Source organism: Dendroctonus ponderosae, unplaced genomic scaffold (assembly GCF_020466585.1).
Source record: "Dendroctonus ponderosae isolate FM_Combo_2020 unplaced genomic scaffold, Dpon_F_20191213v2 Dpon_F_20191213_8, whole genome shotgun sequence".
NCBI lineage: Eukaryota > Metazoa > Arthropoda > Insecta > Coleoptera > Curculionidae > Dendroctonus > Dendroctonus ponderosae.
Genome location: NW_026019016.1, coordinates 11,061,633 through 11,082,881, shown reverse-complemented (window position 1 = coordinate 11,082,881; position 21,249 = coordinate 11,061,633). Strand labels below are relative to the sequence as shown.

The 21,249-nt window shown below is 35.0% G+C and overlaps 2 protein-coding genes across 2 annotated transcripts in view; one reads left to right on the top strand and one right to left on the bottom strand.

The window, feature by feature from the left end:
- The first annotated feature begins 1,112 nt into the window (after positions 1-1,112).
- Positions 1,113-5,166, top strand: LOC109536168 (CDK5 regulatory subunit-associated protein 3). Its single transcript, XM_019902262.2, has 4 exons — positions 1,113-1,556; positions 1,616-1,781; positions 3,733-4,176; positions 4,244-5,166. The coding sequence occupies exons 1-4, from the start codon at positions 1,221-1,223 to the stop codon at positions 4,891-4,893; spliced, it is 1,596 nt and encodes a 531-aa protein (XP_019757821.2). The 5' UTR covers positions 1,113-1,220; the 3' UTR covers positions 4,894-5,166.
- A 1,687-nt stretch (positions 5,167-6,853) lies between these two features.
- LOC109536103 (ankyrin-3) overlaps positions 6,854-21,249 on the bottom strand; it is a gene marked incomplete in the record, with an annotated part of 72,537 nt that continues 58,141 nt past the window's right edge. The window contains 11 exon segments of the mRNA XM_048669219.1: positions 6,854-7,803; positions 7,908-7,980; positions 13,838-14,536; positions 16,839-17,909; positions 18,383-18,667; positions 18,726-18,845; positions 18,903-19,238; positions 19,691-19,880; positions 19,941-20,078; positions 20,144-20,305; positions 21,136-21,249. Coding sequence (XP_048525176.1) covers positions 7,680-7,803; positions 7,908-7,980; positions 13,838-14,536; positions 16,839-17,909; positions 18,383-18,667; positions 18,726-18,845; positions 18,903-19,238; positions 19,691-19,880; positions 19,941-20,078; positions 20,144-20,305; positions 21,136-21,249 — 3,312 coding nt within the window.

Here is a 21,249-nt window from a genome sequence, read left to right as displayed (position 1 = left end):
AATTTGGGTTCAATCACTCCTAACACCTCCTTGGACTTCGACAAAAATAAATACTTCATAGCCTGTTATACCAAATTTTCATTTCAGAGGACAAAGCTGCTTAAAATTATTAATTGATTTATAAAAAAACAGCATAGCGAATAATAACTAAAATTAGCCCAAACTAAAAAACTAAAAATAATGGCCTAAGTCAATCCGAAACTTATCCAAATATTTACAAAATGTGTCCCAGAAGAAATAAAATACAAACAAAATTTAGATTTGGAAAAAAAAACAAGCAACTATCCAATACAAACCAAAACTAAGAAATTGGTAAATGCGGGGAAATTTTCTGGATTTTTTCTGGAGGTACTTCAGTTCGAAGGAATTTACCATAAATCACCATGGATTCTAATTGGAGATTTTATTGTTGATTTTTTTTTAATCGAGTGCAAAATTTAATGTTATTTCTTGGATCACTTGCAATTAAAGATGATAAATAATCCAGAAGTAGTTAAAATCGAGTACACAATTCGTTTCTTACACAGATATAAAATATAAAAAGAATGTTAAATATTGAACATAAAATAGAAATTTTACATTCAAAACGAAGTTAAATTACATTCTACCTATTACCATGTATACCATATCCATGTATAAATTGCTCGACTAAGAAGAATATTGAAATTATAAAGTAGTATTGCCATCATGCGTTAAACAACTTCAATATTTTATAGTTTCTATAAATATAATATGAAGTTGTTACTTAACATTCATCTGTTAAAATACCAACAGATATGCTTGAATTTAAAGAAAACGGTACATTGTATTCTTTTGATCATCCTTGCCCCGCCCCTTAGTGCGTATCTTATCCTGCTGCGTTGTAGGCAACCCGGTATACTTAGAGATGCTGGGTTGGTTACTTACTACACGGAAAATCTGTCTGGACTGAAAAAAGTCCAAACAGCTGATTTTTGTATAGTCGCCTTTAATTTTGCTGCAATTTTTGTTATTTTTGATTAACTTGCAAGTTGCTTGAGGAAAAATTGTTTAATCCAGGAGAGACAACGAATTTTCTAGTTGATCGTGCGAAGTGCGCTATTTTGCTAAAGATGGCAGCACGTTGATATCCTAGTTGACGATTTACCATCTGCCACTGCCAGGTGTTTTAGACGTTCTCCAACATTTTCAAACATATTGCTGTATTATTATTTTCATTGCTTTATAAAGTATAGTCAAACATGGATGAGCAAAATATACCGATTGATATTCATACTACCAAACTCTTGGACTGGCTCATATCTAGAAGACACATTCCCAAAGATTGGCAGAATCGAGTAATAAAAGTAAGGGAGAAAATCAACAATGCAATCCAAGACATGCCTGTTCATGATGGCATAGTCAAACTAGTCAGTGGTCAGCACATCAACTACTTCCACTGCCTGAAAATCGTCGATATCCTCAAAGAAACTGAAAAGGATAGCAAGAACATATTTGGCCGATATGGTTCACAAAGAATGAAAGATTGGCAAGATGTCATTGCCGATTACCAGAAAGATAATATTTATCTTGCAGAGGTTTGCCAATTCAAAACTCTCTTAGTAGAAAGCTATCGCTTAAGCACTGACCATTCCAGGTGGCCGTAATGCTTATCCGTAATGTGTCTTACGAGATTCCAAGTATGAAAAAGCAAGTACACAAGCTAGAGCAATTACAGGCGGAAAATGAGAAAAAGATCAAGGACTGCAATAAGTCGGAAGCTGTGTCTCAGAAGGAGTTCAAAGTTGCTTGTGGTCAATTAGGTAAGACGGCGAACTAAAGCGAAAGATAAAAATTGAAAGTTTTAAAGCGAGTTCATTCTAATGGGGCAAACGGAAAAGGCTTCATTGTTCTTTCGCTCTATTGCTCAATTGAAACTGTCGCCAAAGTATACAGTGATTACAATTTTAATCGAGGAAATGGTTTAAGTACAAAACTCACAAAAATAATTTTAATAGTTCATTGGTTTTTCGGTTGAAAGGTTCGGTTACGTTCTCGAGGACCTCATTCAATATATTAAACAGTCCAGAAGAGAAACAGTGTACGAGATGGTCTTTTTTAGGCAAACGTCTCCTTTTATCACCGAACTTTTTTTGCCGTGCTCTACTAAGTCTACGTCTAACGAGTTTTTCATCGGGTTTGTGTTCATCTCAATCATTTGTGTCTGAAACTCCCGTTAATGTTGAGCAAGTTATTTGCTCTACAGCTAACTTTATTTTTTATTTGGTAACTTTTTAATTACCTTTTTAATGCTATATAATTTTGAAAATACACCACAAAAATGAGAGGCACTATTAATCAATATATTATTAAGGTGACTTATTTGAGGTGACCAAATTTGAGGTAAATATCCCAAGAACTGCAAAAGGAACTTTGAAAGGAAAAACAATGTACATTTTCGATGTTCAAGACCATGTATTCGTCCATCTGAATAAATAGCGTCTGCAAAAATAGGTTTAGATAAGTTGTTACGAGTTCTAGCCACTAAACTGCTGAACAAAATGAGCGTTACACAGCCAAATTTGCCCTAACTTTGGAACTGGATAAATTCTGATTCTGTTTGAAGTGTTATTGAGTCCCATTTGTTTTTTGTTAGTCAATTTTTTGGTAAAAATTTATCATCTCAGACAAATTTTGTACAGAGTCGAATGAAAAAAGAAAAATGTTGGAAAATTCGGCATTTTCCTAGTTGGACAAAATGTGAAGGTTTTTTGGGTCTCAACACCAAAAGTTTAAAGAGAAATGAAATAGTTCGAAACGATTTTTTAATTTTTCGGCCATCTGTCGTATTTACAGGGTGGGTCTCAAAAATCAACTTTTTGAATTCGCAGCGATAACTTTTCTGCTCTTGGTCCGAGTTTCACGGTCTAGAGCTGATGTTGAAGCCTAAACTTCATAGACGATTTCGGACCAAAATTGAATATACAGGGTTGCACAAAAAATTATCCAAATCCGAATTGCCTCCGAAATTTGTGATTCTGGAAGATTTTCAACTAAGTGAAGTTTACTTTCAAATATTACGTTCCTTCATTCAACCCGGTATATTAAATTATTATTTTCTCAAGTCCACTGTGAGGTTTTAGCTTCAACATAAACCCTAGATTTGGAAAATTGATTCAAGAGAAAAACAATGATCACTGCAAAACCGAAAAGTTGATTTTTTAAGTCCACTCTGTAAATAAACGTGATGAGCGAAAAATAAAAAGTGTTTTGATATCAGGTCTATCTTAATGCTTGTGGGGTTGAAATACAAAAAATCGCTTTTTTCTCAGCGGAGAACCCGCGGAAGTTAAACCAATTTTTTCATTGGTTTATTTTGCAAGAACTTTTTTTTGCAAAATCACGCGCTAACCGAAAAAGAATCACTCTAAATAAGGCTTCAAAAAGAAATCAATTCACTCTCAGCAGTTTATCCAGTTCCAAAGTTAATCCAGATTTGTCAGTGTAACGTTGATTTTGTTGAGCAGTTTATTTATTTTGGTCAATTAAAACTGGAATAACGTTATGCACAGATCATACGGAATAAATGCTTACTATCCGATATCTTCTATATTCAAAAGGAATACGTGCATGGGAATTAAAGCGATGATAATTTAACAAATGTTCCTATTGTTGCTTTTTCCATTGCTAACAGTATAAAACCGCTATATATAAACTAAGTATAGTAGGTGCGTAGCAGAACAGTACTATAAACAGCTCACCAATACATTGCAGGCATTAAAGGAGAAAAAGTAAAGTCTGAGCTTCTTGATCTTTTAAACGAGCTTCCCCAACTGTATGAAGAAACTGCCGAGAAAATAACAATAGTCAGAAGTGCCATTGAGCTGTATGCTGCCTTCACTAAATATCTTTCGGGGCAAGATATTGACTGTATCAATCTGCCTATATTAAGTTACTTAATAGAAAAGGGGAACACGACGGCTTACGAGTTTGTTTATGGCGAAAAACCATTGAGAATTGAAGAGCCGCAAAAAGCTACTATGGAAGAGGTTGATAAGGACGACGTAAATGTAATTGATTTTGGCGATAGTGATAATATCGACTTTGGAGACAATGGGGCTGAAGTCGATTTCGGTGGTGAGACCAAAGAAATCGATTTTGGCGACCAGATTGTTCTTGAAACTCCCAAAAGTGCTGAGCAAATAATTTGCTCTACAGGTAACTTTTTAGGCTTGCGTAGTAGGTCAGTAGATAAATCCAAAAGCTAAACTCCTGGCAATTTTAGACTCGTCAAATGATGGATCATTCGAAATTATAAGCTATGATGATCTCAATCCGGATCTTGAAATCGTCTTAGACGAATCAGGAATTGTGGTAGAGAAATCTGGAGAAGATGGGGGAATTGCTCGGGGCGAAGAGGCGCTCACCATATTGGACCATCCGAAGTACAGAGAGCAAATTATAAATGACTTAAGCGAATTGGAGGCCTTTGTGAAAATGAGATTGTTCGAAATGTCTCACGAGTCGGACGTTCTTTCAATGTCTCAGATGCAAGATGCATCAACAACTCTCCAGATGCAAACATTGGAGTCTGTCACAGCGCTCGCTGATTCCGTTAATGTCGCTCTAAGCTGCCTGACCAATAAAAGAATTCAACATTTGCATAATATAAAACACTCTGAGAGATATTTGGACTTACTGACGGCCAGTCTGAATCAAAAGCTCACTCTGGGTGATCGAATGAGGGCAACTAAAAAGGTACTGGAGGATAAAACTGCACAAACGGCCGATGAGATTAGGAAACTCGTACCTGTGATCAAATTACTGTTCGAGAGGAGTAAGCAGATGCAACGGGAAATCCAGGATGATATTTCTAAAAAGTATAATGGTAGAACTGTGAACTTAGTAGGGGGTGTAAATGTACTAACAGTTTAGTCATTTGTAGTGATTTGGCAGCCAAGTGTTAGTAGTTTGGTCAATATCATTGAATTTTTGATTGAAAAACTCATTCTTCCTATTGTATTTTGACTGGTTTTCGTGTGTTACCTTGCAAAACTATTTTTTTATCGTACTTTAATGATAGTAAGGCGAAAGGAGTTATATTTATTTACCTAAGTATACTCGTTTCTTATATATACTTTTTCCTGGGTTGTTAAGCGAGTCTCACGAATTGTTTAACACTCTAGAAATATAATCCTTTTAACAAAATATTCGTTTTTGTTAACGGTATGAAAACGATATACAGGGTATATCGTAAGTACATAATCAGAATTGTATTGCGACAATGTTTGGCATCATGGACCTAACTTTTGACTCTGCCACCTGCCACTGATGGTAACAGTTTAAAAAAAAATGTTTTTCGTAATATCGGGGGAATGTTAAGATTTATTTTACTTTAACTTACTCTGTGATTTGTTCTTACGTAAAGCTCATATTTTGATACCGCGCTTTTCCACACTGATCAAGCTGTAAATTCTTGAGTGTGTGAAAACACTATTTTTTTATTTGTGTTTTGAAATTTATAATACCAATAAATTCTGTTTTTTCTCTTTCTATAGTTTCTTGATTCATTTTAGGCTATTTTCGTTTGTTGTCATTGAAAATTTTTAAACCATAATACAGAAAAAACGGCTAATATAAATCTAGGCAACACATACAGGGTGGTTTTTTTTAGTGCGATAGAGTCCATTATTTCCGATGGTGTTGAACTTTCGAAAAATAGTTTCATATAAAAGTTGTTGACGCACAAAGTGCGCACATTTTAAAAATATTTTATATGACACATAGTGTCTCAGAAAAGCGAGGCAAGATCAAAGTTTTAGATTGAAGTTCACATTGTTAACACCCTGTACAATGTGGTTCAATAGAATTCTTAACATATTTCGGTTCAATAGAATTCTTAACGGATCTGTTGTAATTGGAAAGACGTATTTTTTGTATCTTTAACTGCTTTTTTTGTTTCTACAATGAATTTGTAGATACCCTGTTTTCAAGCAAAATTTTACTAAAATAGCGATAATCTGCCAACGTCGCAAGTAAGAAAAGAACAATTTACGGCGCATATGCAGCGTTTCAAGCTGCATTCCATGAGCTAATGAAAAATTGACTCTTTGATCTTGCCTCGCTTTTCTGAGACACTCTGTGTCATATAAAATATTTTTAAAATGTGCGCACTTTGTGCGTCAACAACTTTTATATGAAACTATTTTTCGAAAGTTCAACACCATCGGAAATAATGGACTCTATCGCCCTAAAAAACCACCCTGTATATATATTTCTGAAACAGAAAAAAGGGAAAAAATCTTATCGACCTGTCCAAAAATATATAGGGTGTTTTATTCAAAGAAAGATTTCTGTGTTTTATATTTTTTATTTTAAATTCTAAAATTAAATTTTAAATTTAAAATTGAACAACTTTTGTGTTAGTCACTTTTTTTAAAATAAACGATCTGGGGGGGGAGGTGTCAATTTATGAGGAATTACCCTGTACATTGATGCATATATTTTTTATGCATATATGTTGAAGATACAATAAATATACTTTCAGATACTTTGAAAGTTGATTAGAAATAAGGTACCTTTGTTTGACATCGATAAAAAGAACAGTTTTTTTCTCAAAAAAAAGCAGCAACAAATTCCCGGTTTGTCTGGCAAATTCCTCTTGGTCGGTGTGCTTTTCAGTGAATAGAGCCAATCTTCTTCGTTTGCTTGTATCGTAATATGATTTTAATATTTTCCCAGTATGATCTTCCGTTGCAAAAGTACCAACTTCGGTGAGAGTCGCATTGGACAAACATTTTAGTTTCAATAGAAAAACACCTAATATTGTTCAGTGTAGATTTGAAATAAGCAATCGCATAAAAGCTACTATAGTGAAATGACTAAAACTCGGACAATCTGTACACCACACATTTATTTCCGAAAACAAGTTCTCATATATTAAGATTAAGCAACCATTTCTACAAGTTCAATAACTTTAGTCCATCGTTTAAAAGCATTTTATGTATACCATAATAAATATATATTAAAATTCTTATAATAAAATTCACAATGTGTCTGTCTGGGACAAAACAGTTTTTAGTACCATTTCAGCACCTGCGATGTTTTGTTAATTTATTGAAGAATAACAGTTGAATTTGAAATTTTTATTAATTAGTACGGAATGTTATTTTGCAATAAATAACAATCACCGATGGGTCAAATATATTTTAACATTAGCTTAGCACAAGCATTTCCATCGGAACGTCGAACATCATGAATATATATTTGGCCCAATTGACTCAATAATAATGTAAAGATAAACTTTCTCTTGAAAAGAGCGATTTCAAGGAAAAGTTCAGGCACTATAGTCTCTAGAAGTAGGTTTAAATGTGTAGAAAAGGGCATTATTTCTGTCTTATTCTAGTTAAACTCATTTATTTTAAGTTCTCCCTATAAGTTCATTTATAATGTTTCAAATTTCTACAATTGGCATTCAATGTGTTTCTAATTCGAATATTAAAACTATCAACAATTTCATTTCGTATGAACGGAAAATGAAAATGTCTATCAATTAATATAAATAAAAATGCATTTTTGTACAAAAATTAAATTTGAAACCACAATTTAACATTAAAACAATCAAGAGAACGTAAAGTGTAAAAATCACCGGTAGGAAAATACTGCGACAATTAACATTAAACTTTCATGTTGAAAAACCTTCAGAAAAAAATTGCCACGCTTTAACGCGGATTGCGCTCTTCAGACATAAATTGGTCCAGGACATTTTGCATGGTTTGACGAAGCTCCGACTCGTTCGGCGACACTATGGAATGACTAACGAGAGTTCTGATTGTTCTAGTGATTCTGCAAAATACCATAAATTGTATCTAATATTTCCTTCAATATTCCAAATTGAGTTTTAATAAAGCCAATGTTGGGTCGTTGAAATTGTCGCTTTTTACACTTACTTTGCTCCAGTAACTGGATCAACTTCTTCTATGGTGGTCTCAGTGTATTGCGGCTCTTGGTGGTAAAAATCCTCTAAAGCATCATGAATAGTCAGTAATATACTTAGAAAGATCATTGTGTATGTGAGTCAAACCAAAGTCGAAAACACATGATTGTTTTGTTAGTTCGATTCGCAAGAACGCGTGTGTGTTTTGATTTTTCATTCAACTCAAATTTAATCTTATAGGTCTGTGTTTGAAATTGTACTATTCTGTAGGTAAAGAACAACGAGTTATACAAAGAAAAGAAGGTTTTAAGCTGCTGCAGACAAGCGCAATAGATTAATAAAGCATTAGTTCTTTGCATACAGAGCATTGCAGAGGTGCAGCCAATTGCTAACAATATTTTCGTTCTTTTGCCTACACCTCCCAAAGTTGTTCGAAAAATGCAAGCATTGTGTGAACTGTGTTTTCAAATATGTTATTAACAAAATCATGCCACATTTCTTATTGCAATTTTCTACTCTTCTATAAGTAAATCGGTGTAGTTTTTTTTACCTTTGGTTCATTTTATCAAAGCATTTAGCGCTCGCAGTAAATAAGTTCGTGCTGCTAAAGCTTAAGCATTGTGTGGCATTCAACACGCTCTACTTACTGTATGTGAAATAGCAATGTAAAAAGCGACTTAACGTCCTGCTGAAATGAAGAAAATTTAACAGTTTAGCTATAGTAGAAAGATTGGTCGGTGCAAACCATCAAGCGGACAATAATAACAAAACGAAACGAATTCATCAATATATATACCGGGTGTCAATTTGAAAATTTCCCACCCATATCTTTCTTGCAGTTGAAAATATGAAAAATTGGAAAGACCCGTACATTTTATTTGTAAGGGGGACACTTTAAATTAATATTTTCAGCCTCCTTGTTTCACCCTGAGAACTTAAATGGGAAAGTGGCACATCGTTTTAAAGGTCGTTTAATTCTCTTTATATTAGTTACTACTTTATGTTGCTTTTTGTTCAGAGGTTTTCGAATAATCGCGTTTCAAAGTTGTAGAAACAATTAAACTTGCATGCATTCAGATATTGGTTTTCAGGTTATTGTTTACACAAAAACAATTCATTGTATTGGGTTTTCTTGTATTACAGATGATTACGCGAGTAGGTTACACTGTTAAAATCGTTGAATAACAGGAAGAAAATCTAGTTTAAACATCGATTTCGTATTTTTAATTTTGATCTTATTTCTTATTTTGATTATTTTACATCTACAAAAATAACTTTTTATCTGCAGAAGAGAAATTTCTACAATAAAACCTATGTCATCTACTTATGCAGATATTTTACATCTTATTAAATTGTTTAAAATGTTGTCCACTAACTTTTCGGAACACTTTACCGGGAATTAACCGGCATACTGCTGCAATTGGCCTTTTAAGATCATCAATATCAGCAGGTTAAGTTTTATAGACAATGGACTTAAGATGTCCCCAAAGAAAGAAGTCTCAGGGTGTTCACTCCGGTGATCTTGGAGGCTCAATCGATCTATCCGGGAATACCTTATCTATATTAGGGAGGGTTCGAAAATAGACTTTATTATTGTTTACAGAAAAATAGACAACATTTTGAACAACTTATAAGATAGTGCGTAAGTAGATCCCATGGGTTTTATTGTAGAAATTTTTCTTCCGTAAATAAAGTGATTTTTCTCGAAGGTAAATAATCAATAAATCCGAATTCAATTCGGAAACTACATCTTTGAAACGTGATTATTCGAAATCCTCTGAACATAAAGCAACCAGGTAGTAACTAATGTAAGGAGAATTGAACGCCCTTTAAAACGATGTGCAACTTGACCCCCCTTCCTATATATGATTCTAAGGGTGACATCTTAGGGGGTTGAAACAAGGAGCCTAAAAATATTAATTTAAAGTGTCCCCCTTACAAATAAAATTGACTGGTTTTTCCGATTTTTCATATTTTCAACTGGAAGAAAGATATTAAGCGTGGGAAGTTTTCCTAATTGACACCCGGTATACGAAAGCACAATCAATTATTGATGTGAAAAATCAGTAGATTGGTGGAAAACACCAATAAGTTTACTTAAGCTGCTGACAGTTCGGAACGAAACAATCGATTGAGTTTAGTCAAAAGTATAAAGACGAGTTATGGTCAGTTGCATCTCAAAGGAAGTTGCTTTTTTTAAAGAAATTTATTGTTATTGGAAAGTATTAATTGTTTGAAAATAATTGTTTCTCAAAGTTTTTTTTTCTTGACTGCTTCTAACAAAATGTTTTCTCTTTTTACAAAGTTTTATTGATTGAGCATTGGCCACCCCCCTTTTCATCCTTTTTCTGAGTTTCTGTACGATTCGTTTGAATCACTTTTATAAATCTTTAAAATGTTTATTCTAAATTATAAAAATATAGCGTAGAACAAAAAATACTTTTATGTATATACGGTGAGGTGAGGTATAAACTAAATGTGACCAATTGTGCAAAACAATCTGCAAACAGCATCCAAAAGACGTTTTGTTTTATGTTGGCCAATAACCAAAAGAAAAAATGGTTTGCCAATGGAAAAAACAAAGGCGACAATTAAAACTGCTGAGTAAAACCGTTCGAACTTAGAAAAATGGCCAGAATTAAAGCAACTGAAAATTTGGATAACATCCAATCGAAACATGGGATTATCTGTCTACGAAAACATTACCAAAAGTTGAGTTCTTAGTAGAATTAATATTCACGTTCAAGAAAAAAGCCGTATGAATGAGACTGGAATGAAATTATGGATATAACGACATGATCAAAACGTCCAGGTGCATTGTTTAAAAAGCCTGCGCTGATCAATTTAGAGCGCATACAACAAAATCAACTAAGAAACCTCTAAAGGCAATGAATACAGAAAGGACAGTAATTCCTGGAAGCCTCACAAGTCATTTATAGCCCTTTGTATCAATCAAGCGCTTAAACATTGCATGCGAAGTAGTGAAAAAATGGAAAAGACCAACAATATCAGAAGGTTGTCTCCAGATGAAACATTCATGGGAAGTTGTGAATATCCGGAATAAGTATTTCTATAAACGGTAGAGAGAAGAACGCAGTTTTTGAAGAGTGATACAAATCTTCAGGTACGTAATACAAACGGTGGCATTAACGAGTCGAGTAGCATAAAAATATATATTTTCTAAAAATCTCCTTATAAATTTGAGGTGCGTGTTATTGACGAAAAAAATACGATAGACTTAAATATGACAACTTTTGTATTTAGTAATTCTTCCCAAATTAAAAATTGCAGATGTAAAGGGGGTGCTCAATATCAACAAAGGACCGCTTTTTATTGAAAAAATATTGGCTTCTGCTGCCACTTAAATTTGAGACTGATTCTACCAACAGACGTTACTTTAAATAAAATAGACCTTAAACCTTCAACTGATTCAAACAATCACCTTATTACAGTCATATATGCATTCACTGCAGGAAAAACTATACATTTCTCAGATAAAACATATACTTAGCGATTAAACAAAATGAATTGTTCTGTTTCAAACTTGCAGCAGATTATTTAATCATTCTGAGGAGGTGGACATTTGTTTAATATTAAAAGGTAATAGTCAGGCAATTTTCGAAATAGCTCAAACTGTGGCCAAGGCAATCCAATTTGTTACTTTAGAAACTGCAGGCGTGTAGTGTAAGCATGTGGTTTTTCTAAATGAATGGTCGACTCTGATGAAAGTTTCGATCCCAAGTGACTAGTTTCATAGGTTTCAAGCAGTAGGAATGACCCCAAAACCGTGTTAAACCGATAGATTTAGTTTCGAGTATTTCCCTGTATATGTAGACAATTAAGTAACTGAAAATCCGTGTGAAAAAAATGAGAGGCAACTGAAAATAATTCTAAATTTGCATACCATATGACTAGTACTGTGCGAAAAGTGCCAGAACGACCATGCTTGTAGCGATTGCGAATAAGGACCAGACTAGGGGAACGTACAAGGCATGCCAGGAGGCAGCGGTCTGTAAGCACTGTTTTTGGTCATCGGGCAGGCCAAACGCTTATCAAAAAAAGGCGTCAGTATCAGTCAGAGCCATTGAGGAGATTGCGCCCATGCCAAATTAACATTAAATTCAGTACAAATTTCAGAATACTTCAAATTCTTCCTGTTTATTGTTTACTGCTTGATGCAGATAAAATTTGGTCCAATTCGAGCATTATCAAAATAATTGATCAGCTGTGTAAAAACAGGACTTAAAATCTAATATTAGCTGGTTAGGTGTTTAAAATTTCGGTTAGTGTTAAGTCAGTGAGCATAAGTTTAAAATATGGTAATACTAGTAAGTTAATGTTAATTTAACTGGGGGTTAATGCAGTATACATAGGTCAAACACACAAAAAAAGAATAGTATTTAGAGCACAAAATGCATTTCGTAAAAAAAAATAAATAAATCTAGCGCTGCCTAAAACACAATCACAAAATGCAGGAAGGATCGTAAAAAAACAAGCGTTTTTCAACAGACTTTATATCAGAACTCCTTAAGTCTGAAATAGCTTCTCGCTCGAATGACTGCGTCACTGTTTATATAGGATTTTTTAGTATAATTATTGCAAACGTTTCAAATAAATAATATTTACCAAAATTACTTGCCCCGTGTATGTCGAGTTTGTTGGTAAAAGTGCAGAAAATGTCTAATTTGACAAACTTTTATTTATTTCTATAGTCAGGAAGATCAGATCAAATATATATCGCCGACATGCACTCAGCACAGTTTCAAAAATAACGGGGCGATTTTTGTGTAAAGTTCAAAGTCAAACATTAATACTCATTAACTGATTTTCATATATTTTTTTATAATTTGTAAACCAGGTCTGCGGCTAAGCTATCTCATTGGTTCGCAGTATTAGCTATTTATTTTCTATGTCAAATAATGGAAAAAAGTATTTCTATTTTTTTATCGATTTACTTGAAACGAAAATGTAGTCAACCCTTTTCAAATTGCGTCTTTTCGTCAGTATTTGCTTTCCCTTATCATTGAGGACATCGATTTTATCACTAGGAAAGAGAGAAATATTCTATAAATTTGCTGTCGTCAGAGAAACTATTTTAAGGAAAAGTCAAAAAAAAATTTCAAGTATTTGTATGAAATTGGCATAGTTTTTTAATCGATATGCATCAGCACTGCACAAAATACAAATATATATATGAAGAGAAATATGGCTTTTTAAAAAAGTGTCGTCCCAGTTATCCTGTTAGGGTTAAAATTCAGTCTTGACGAGAAGCAAAACGTGGAAATTTTATATTTAAATTCTCAGCTAAACTGTTTCTAGCTATAAATGCTGTAAATCTATTAATTTTGAAGATAAAACAACGATTAAAAAGGAAATGTTAACAAAAGTTGCAGTTTCAAAAGGATCGACTACTTTTCGGTTCCAAGGAAAACGTTAATGCACAGGGTGTTTAAAAATACTGATAAAAACAAAGCCTGCTATTTTCCTTATAATAGCCAAAGAATTAAGCTCTAAGTTAAAGAAAATGACATCAGAAAAATCTCAAAATAAGTTAGAATACTTTGAGCGTTACCAAAAATGTCCCTTTTTCAGACCGAGTGCATTTCACTTTTTTAAACCTAACACGAGTTCAGTTTTTACATAGTATACACCTATTCAGAGTGAGTCAGTATGGTAGGACTTTGGCTTTTAAAAAGGTGCAGCTAAAAGAGCTAAAAAAAGAAATATTCTAATTATAAGGTATACATAATGGCAACATCTGAGAGATTAACATTTAGAGAAAGGAAAAAGCTAATTGGAAAATGATGTTGGTGCGTACTTAAATGTCGAAGGCTCTCGCAACTTTCATCTGGATGAAAACGCAAAAAATAAAAAGCTTTTCCATACGCATAGTAACATAAACCTACAAATTTAATTAGTCATCTTTCATGCCGAAATACATACCAGAGTCCGAACTCAGCTCGGCTCCTTCCTCATGAAGAGCTATATCAGACCCGCTCGAACTGCCAATCGGATTGCCGGAAAGCGGATGCTGTTGATTGGCCGCTTTCTTAAGAATTCCTTTCAGAGGAGGAGACGTCTGTCGGGAATCGTCTTCGGAATCGGAATCAGCTGTAACAACTGTTCGCGATATCGGAGAAATGATCGTTGTGGTTGTGGTTTCTACCACTCGGGTCGTATTTGGAGAAACGGATTTCTCGGTGCGAATGCTGTCGGGCGAGCTTATAATAATGCTTTCGGTTTTAAGGACTGGAATTTTGCTTTTTGGTGTGCCTTGCAGGTCGATTTCACTCGCTACGTTGTTCTCACTTAGTAAAGACGACTCGCCACTCAGTACTGGGATTTTGCTTTTAGCGCCATCGGCTCCTTCGGAACTTATTCGCGTTACGACAGTCTTCACAATGGGCTCCGTGGTTGTAACGGTTTTAATTATTTTGGTAGTGACGGTTTCTTCATCGTCCTTATCCCAATCGAAGTCTTTGGAAATGTTGGCAAACTCCTTGAGCGGGTCCTTAGAATGTTTTTTGATTGTTTTCACTTTTGTACCTTTGATTATCGGAATTTTACTCAAGAGCTCGTCCTCTTCCGGAGATTTACATTCGCGTACTGGCTCAACCTCGAAGGTGACTAGTTTTTCTGAAACTATAAATTGGATTACAGGTAGAGATGTGAATCAAAATGGCGACAAGAAACATCAAATCAAATCAAAAGAGAATTGATATTGACAAAACGATTGAAGAACTGAATGAAATTTTAAAATACATACAAGGTGAATCGCAATTTTGTAAAATTTATTTTAAAGGGTTACTGGCGCTTACCACTGTGTGCGCTCAATTTCGCTATTAGGCAATACTTTATTTTTTATTTCAGTAGTTCAATGGTTATTCGGCAAACTGTTAACATAGTCTACGTCGCATTTAACGTGAATCTTAAATTTTTGTAATCGAAACAGCCCCAGAAAAGTTAAGATATAAAAGAACCAAAAAATAAAATAAACATATTGGACATGGTGCTTAAATGTCATGTTTTCTAGGTCAGAGTTGAAATTATTTATTTTTAAAATCTTTCTGCGGACAATATGGATAAACTCACGCAGAAAAAAGCATTCGATGTTATAGCCTCATATCTTTTCTCGCTCTCATCTCATTCGAAAGGTATTAGTTTTTATAGCAGATCGCATTTTCCGCGCTAAATTTACTTAAACTTTATTTTTATTTGCGCAAAAAATGTATGGCCAAAACGCTATGCAAACAACATTTGATTAAAAGTTGATAGCTCTATTTATTTTGTCACTTAGGGCACTTAGTTAGGCCTGGGCAACACTGTGTTGAATTGCGCTTTTGAGTTGTCGAAGCTCCCTGAGTTGATGAGTTATAACTCATTTATTAAAGTGGATTAAAGCTTTATGAGACCCGATACCGGAATTTTAAAAGTCATCAACATTTTTTATGAGTAATGTTTTACCACTTTGTCTAAACAACTAAAAAAAAAGGGTCACCTCATTTTTTAACTCATAATAAAAATTTACTGAGTTCCCTCTGTAGCTGGCCTACTCTTTGTGCTCGGCGAATTAAATTGTATTTTTTTCCTTTTCTTAAGGATAACATATTCTTGTGTTCATGCCTAAGGATATTGTTATCTGTTTTGTTTCTTTATTGAGTTACATACGTAAATAGACACAGTTTTTTCGGAAGTAAAACGTAAAAGTAAAAAGTAAATAAATTTCGGGCTAAAAATCTGACCGGAAAATAAATATATCTCGAATGCCTCAATATAAACAGACGGTTAAAGATCAAAATTACTCAGAACCTTTGCTTCCAGAATGATTTAAACTAGGCCTAGGCCTCAATGAATTTTTAGGAGTTGGCACAGTGCGGCGCAAATTGCTCGCTGCTCCACCCAACGCACCGGCGCAGTAACTCGGTTCCGTTGCTGGAAAAATGTTGATGACCTTTTTTTAAGTTGTTTTTAGATTTATTTTATATTTTTATTAATTTTATTTTAAAGTTTCTTCAAAATTTCAAGATTTTCCAGTTTTAGCAAAAAAATTAGTTTTAGCTAAACTGTCACTTAAAAAAATACTGACAATTTTTATTAGAACGCTCACCTCCTTCGTCGCTTTGTAAACATTTCTGAAATGCGTCGCCAGCTTTAAATTTGGGACAAAAATCGAATATTTTTTATCAAAAAACGAACGGAATTTTATAATAAATTATTTGGAAAACTCGCCACCCTCATAGCTCTGAAGAATTCAGTTCCTTTGTGGACGACCTTATTTAGATGTTAAAATTTCAGTCTCAGTTATCGGTAAATGAGTTAAAACTCAACGTGCGATCAAATTTATGATTTAGTTCATTGCGAAAATTTTATTTTTTTGTCAGAATTATATACTATTTCTTCTATACTCTGTAAACCCCTCCTGGAGGAATGACGCCAATTTTGCATCCCACTGAATGGAACTGAAGTCAATATTACCAAACCATTTTATTTGGGCATTTCGTCTAAAATTTTAGGCTATTGGAAATACCGAACTTCCTTAAGTCTCTTGTTATGAATAATCATACCTGATGAAATTCGATCTTTAAAAAAATCATAAATTTGAGGCGAAAACTTCGAATGTATCAGCCATACTAATCTGCAGTAAACATGTTAGTTTTGGAACTGGCTTTTTACATATCATTTTTAACTGTATAATTAGAATAGGAAACTCACTTATCCAACCAGTAAATTAGATATTGTTGAAAAAAAAATCCTTTGAATCCATTAAATGTTTGATTTTCAAATGAAGTTACAATCCCGATTAAAAAAATCATTGCACACTGTAACTACGCATTTTAACGTTCTTCAGGCTTTAAAGCTTGAAAATATACAGCGTCTAGGGCAAGTTTAAAACTCTCATTCTTCGAGCGACTTAAAAGTATTTACATAGTGTAAATTGGCTTACCTTCCGCACTTTTGCCTTTTCCCTTTTTCTTCTTGTCCTTGCCTTTCCTGGCCTTCGGTAGAGGTATCGAGCTCCTAGGGCTTATTGGACTGAGAGAGTCTCCGCTTTGCGACTCTATAGAAATATTCGAGTCCTCGCTCTTTAAATCAGGATCAGCCTCCTTTTGGATGAATGTCGCAGAATCGTCCAGCAGGCTCGGTTTGAACACGTCTTCCGACATGCTCACTTTACTAAGCAACGGGCTGGATGCTTCATTTTCCAAAAACTTAAAAGCCTCTTCGCTTTTCTCCTGTATTGCACTAATAGAGTCGTCTTTTAGGCTCTCTAGGTTGTCTAACGAGTCCTCCGTATTAGTTCTAATATCGTCTAAAATACTGTCCGCTCTCTCTTCTACAGTGAACTTTATTTCCTTTCCCTTTTCCTGGAATTCATCTCCGTTTAGCTGTAGGTCATTAACAACGTCTTCTGCCTGTCTGATCACTTCTTCGACCTCCTGCTCTGCAACATCTCTGAGAGATTCTTCAAAAGCATTTGCAGGCGATTGGTCAAAAGAGTTTACTTCAACGTGTTCTTGAAAGGAAATTTCGGGAACTTTTCTAACGGACGGTGAAGACTGTTGGTCTTGGGAATTATTTGTTACTACTTCATCCTCAGCCGCGTGATTTTCTACCAAGAGTGGTTCTGAAATGGACTTTTCTTCGATTGAAGTCACTGTTAGTGTTTCATCAATAAGAGATTTGGGTTCTTCAATTGCAACCTCCTCGTGTGGAGGTGCTGATGGCTCGAGTACTTCCTCAGGCTGTGCTGCTAATTCTTGATTCTTCTTGGGAGTCTTCAAACTGATATACTCCAAGTCGATTTCATTAGCAATATGATCGTCCTTTCTGCTGGGAATGATGATATCATCTTCCGGCAAAAAATCGTTTCTTTCTTGGTGCAAAAAAGTTAACGTGTCGCTGACGTTCCTCTTTAAAACTTCGATGGGATCTGGGGTGGGTTCTAGAGGTTTTTTTAAGGGGGTCGAGGAGAAGATCACTTGCTCTTGGACTGCGTCTGGTTCTGGTGAAATTCCTTTTGAAAATTTTCACGATAAAAGATTGACTCCATGAATGAATACTTGACAAATATTTCAAAATATACATGCTCATGTAATTCAGAATCATTTGTTAAGCATAGCAACTGAACCTGTATTCCCTTAATTAATGCCTATCAATAAATAATACATCTACGTTAGCCTACGATTGGTGCCAGTTAGAGTGAAAAGCTAGAAAGAAAAGGAGAAGATGCCCTTCACCTATGTGCGAAAAAGAGCAGAAAATAACTACTAGAAGAAAGTATAGAAGCTGGAAATTAAAATGGGCATGAAAATGTTAATAACTTATTCGCTGCAACAAAAAATAATGAAAAATCAACTGCATTGAAAAGACTTTACTTCATGAGATGAGAGCCGCAATTCACTTTTCGCTATTGTGAAAAGTCTTTTCAGCAGTTAGAAGCAAGCTTATTCAAGCAGCTGCTTCGCAAGCATAGATATGCTTTCTTACCTTTTTGGTTCTCAATTTCCCCGACATTTTTATTGACAATGTCCTCGAATACTTCGGCCGGACTTGGTGGCGGGGTTCCCCCGAAAGAGTTTACAGCTTGTGATGGTGCTCCTGTTTGGAGCGTGTTAAACTGTTCGGTAATCTGCTCAAGAATTTCCTCTCGGTTGCCGTTGGTTCTGGGAGTATTGTCTAGAACAACTTGCTCGTTGTGGGGCGGAATTTGATCAATGCTGGTGTCCGCTACATCTCTGCTCGTCGAGTTTAGGTTCTCATTTTGAATATCATCTGAAAGTAGATGATGTTTGAAGTAGGACTGGATTTTGCTAATTTTCTGCGGCTGTACCACTTTTTTCGCTTCGTTCCAGCTTCTCATCGCTGCCCAGGTATGACTTGTCGAGATGGGTATCTCGCCTCAATGATGGATCTCTAGAAGGCCCAAGTTCATCTTTTAGGTAGTCAAAGCCTGGAAATTTCCCAAGGTAGAGGTGGCCTGAGTAAAATGGTACAATCGCTATATTACCTGACTGATCCAAATGAATCTTGGCCAGGGCCTTCTCCATGTCATCAGTTACCATCTCAACGTTGCAGATGCACTTGTCCACAATATCCTGTCTTCCGATCTTGTTAAGCGCTCGTTCCAGCTGATTTCCAGTTGCTTTGTTGGCTTTTTGCCTCAACCACAAACGGAACATGATCATGGCTTGTTGTGGATGGTTTTCGGGATATTCTTCTTTGATCAGTTCCACATCTGATGGAGCAATGTCCAACTCTTGGGCCAATTTCTCCCAGTCCTCGTCCAGCAGATTGCAAATGTCTGACAATCGGAAGTCAGCCCGATGGATCGTATCGGGTTTGCCTGTACAATCAGAAGTTAGTCGCTAATGGCAATTTGAAAATGGCAAAGATAAAAAGCGGCTTGAATGTCGGTGTTTTCTTTGGCTTTTAACGTGCCGCTTTCCTTACGAGTTATTTTTCTCAACCGCCCTCAATATCCCTGTTATCGGGGTACCTTTTGTAGTGAGCGCCCTCACAGTTGAAGCCATATTTATTCGGATAAGTAATGTTTAAAAATAATATAAGACACTTTATTTTATTTTTTTTTGTGTTGGTTTGCTTACTTGGGAAGGAAGAGACAATAAACCGAGGAAAGTAAACCTTTCCAGGGTGGTACTATAATTGTATAAGTATATAAGTAGCACTTTCCAGTCGCACAAACAAAGACGTATTACAAAGCTGGTCCGAGTATGATTCTTTCATTGAACGAATAATTCGATTCTTCCCATCACTAATGTGAATATCTTTACTTACTGATTCCACCATGATGCAAGTAGCTGTGGTCTTTGTTAATGGATAACAAATCGCTTTGCGAGTCTCTGTCGGGTAGAACGTCCTTTGGTAAAATCAGGTTCAAAGTGCATAGGGGATTGCTTGTCGTATATCCAGTGCGTCCTGCTTTAGGCTCCGCCATGAAGATTATTCTTCCTACTGCATCTTCATCCTATAATAGTTTGCTGCGTTAGTAAAAAAATAACGATATATTGGCTCAAGAAGAACTTACATGATCCTTTAATCTCATATTAAACGCGCATCGGTTCTCCTTGAAAGCTTTGAATCCCAGCTTTGGCTGATCGTTAGATTGGAGAACGGGTACCAAATTTCCGGCAAACTCCATGAAAATATCTTTGCCTTCCAAAATCTGTTTACCACAAAGTTTATTTTAATAATGCTTGGTTAATTAGCTTAGAATTCACGAAATGTTACCTCAATATCTCGACTTTTGGCAACTTCAGTAAAATGCTCTTGGTGTTCCAGTGTCTTGTCTTCTTTATCGTCGGTCATGCAAAACACGCGCACCCGGGCTTCCAGTTGACTCACTCTCTTGGCAAAAACGACGAATTTAGCCATAAATGGCACATGAGCAGCCTAGAAATAATAAACCGATTAAGCTGAAGCTTCCTAAAGAAACATGATGAACGGGAAAAATCTGAAATTCTGAAGAAACTTAAAAATTCTTCAGAGCGATGAGGGTGACAAGTTTTCCAAATAGTTGGCTATATGCTTTTGCTTTCTGTGGTCGTTTTTTGGAAAAAGTTAAAATTTTTCTAAAAAACTTTGAGAATTTTATTTCGCTTTTGTTTGAAATTTAAAGGTAAAACGGGTATTCGAAAAAGACGACCAAGAAGACCAAACTATAAAGTCGACGAGTTTGCTTGTAAAATCTTGGAAATTGTGGAATTAAAAAAAAATAAAATTATTCACAGCTACGAAGGTGACGAGTTTTCCAAATATACGATATAAACTTTCGCGTGTTCTGTTCGGAGAAATATTTTTGGGAAAAAATCCAGAAAATTTTTTATTTTTAAGAAGCTAAACTAAACGTAATAAAAATTTAAAATAAATCTAAAAACAACTAAAAAAGTTATCAACATTTTCCCAGTAACGGAAATTGGGTTGGAGCAGCAAGCTATTTGCGTCCACTGCGCCAACTCCTAAAAATTAACTGAGTTCACCCAGGCCTACTCAATCTGCAAGATTGCTTGAAAATATGTATTAGGTTGTAAAGTTGTTTAGGAAAATTGTACAATTCTAAATCAAAAGCACCCAGCTCTTAGCGAAGAGCTCTTAGAGAATATCATTAATAAATAATTAATAATTTTTTTATCAAAAAACGAACAGATTAAGCGAAAGTTTAGTTTAGAACTCTACATTAGACTAGAAAACGGCGTTTCATACATAAGACGTAAGTTCGTTACCTGAGTGTAAAGTTCGGTGGCCATTTTGGCTGCATCGGCCACATTTCTGCAATCCATAAGCCAAAATCTAGCGGACACTGTTGTGGTAAAAGACACGCAGTCTTTAACAAAGTT

Bases quoted from the DNA above. Each gene is read 5' to 3' on its own strand.
- LOC109536168 (XM_019902262.2), top strand. From the start codon at position 1,221: ATGGATGAGCAAAATATACCGATTGATATTCATACTACCAAACTCTTG. The intron at 1,782-3,732 runs GTAAGACGGCGA...AATACATTGCAG, and splicing joins AGTTGCTTGTGGTCAATTAG to GCATTAAAGGAGAAAAAGTA. The intron at 4,177-4,243 runs GTAACTTTTTAG...TGGCAATTTTAG, and splicing joins GCAAATAATTTGCTCTACAG to ACTCGTCAAATGATGGATCA.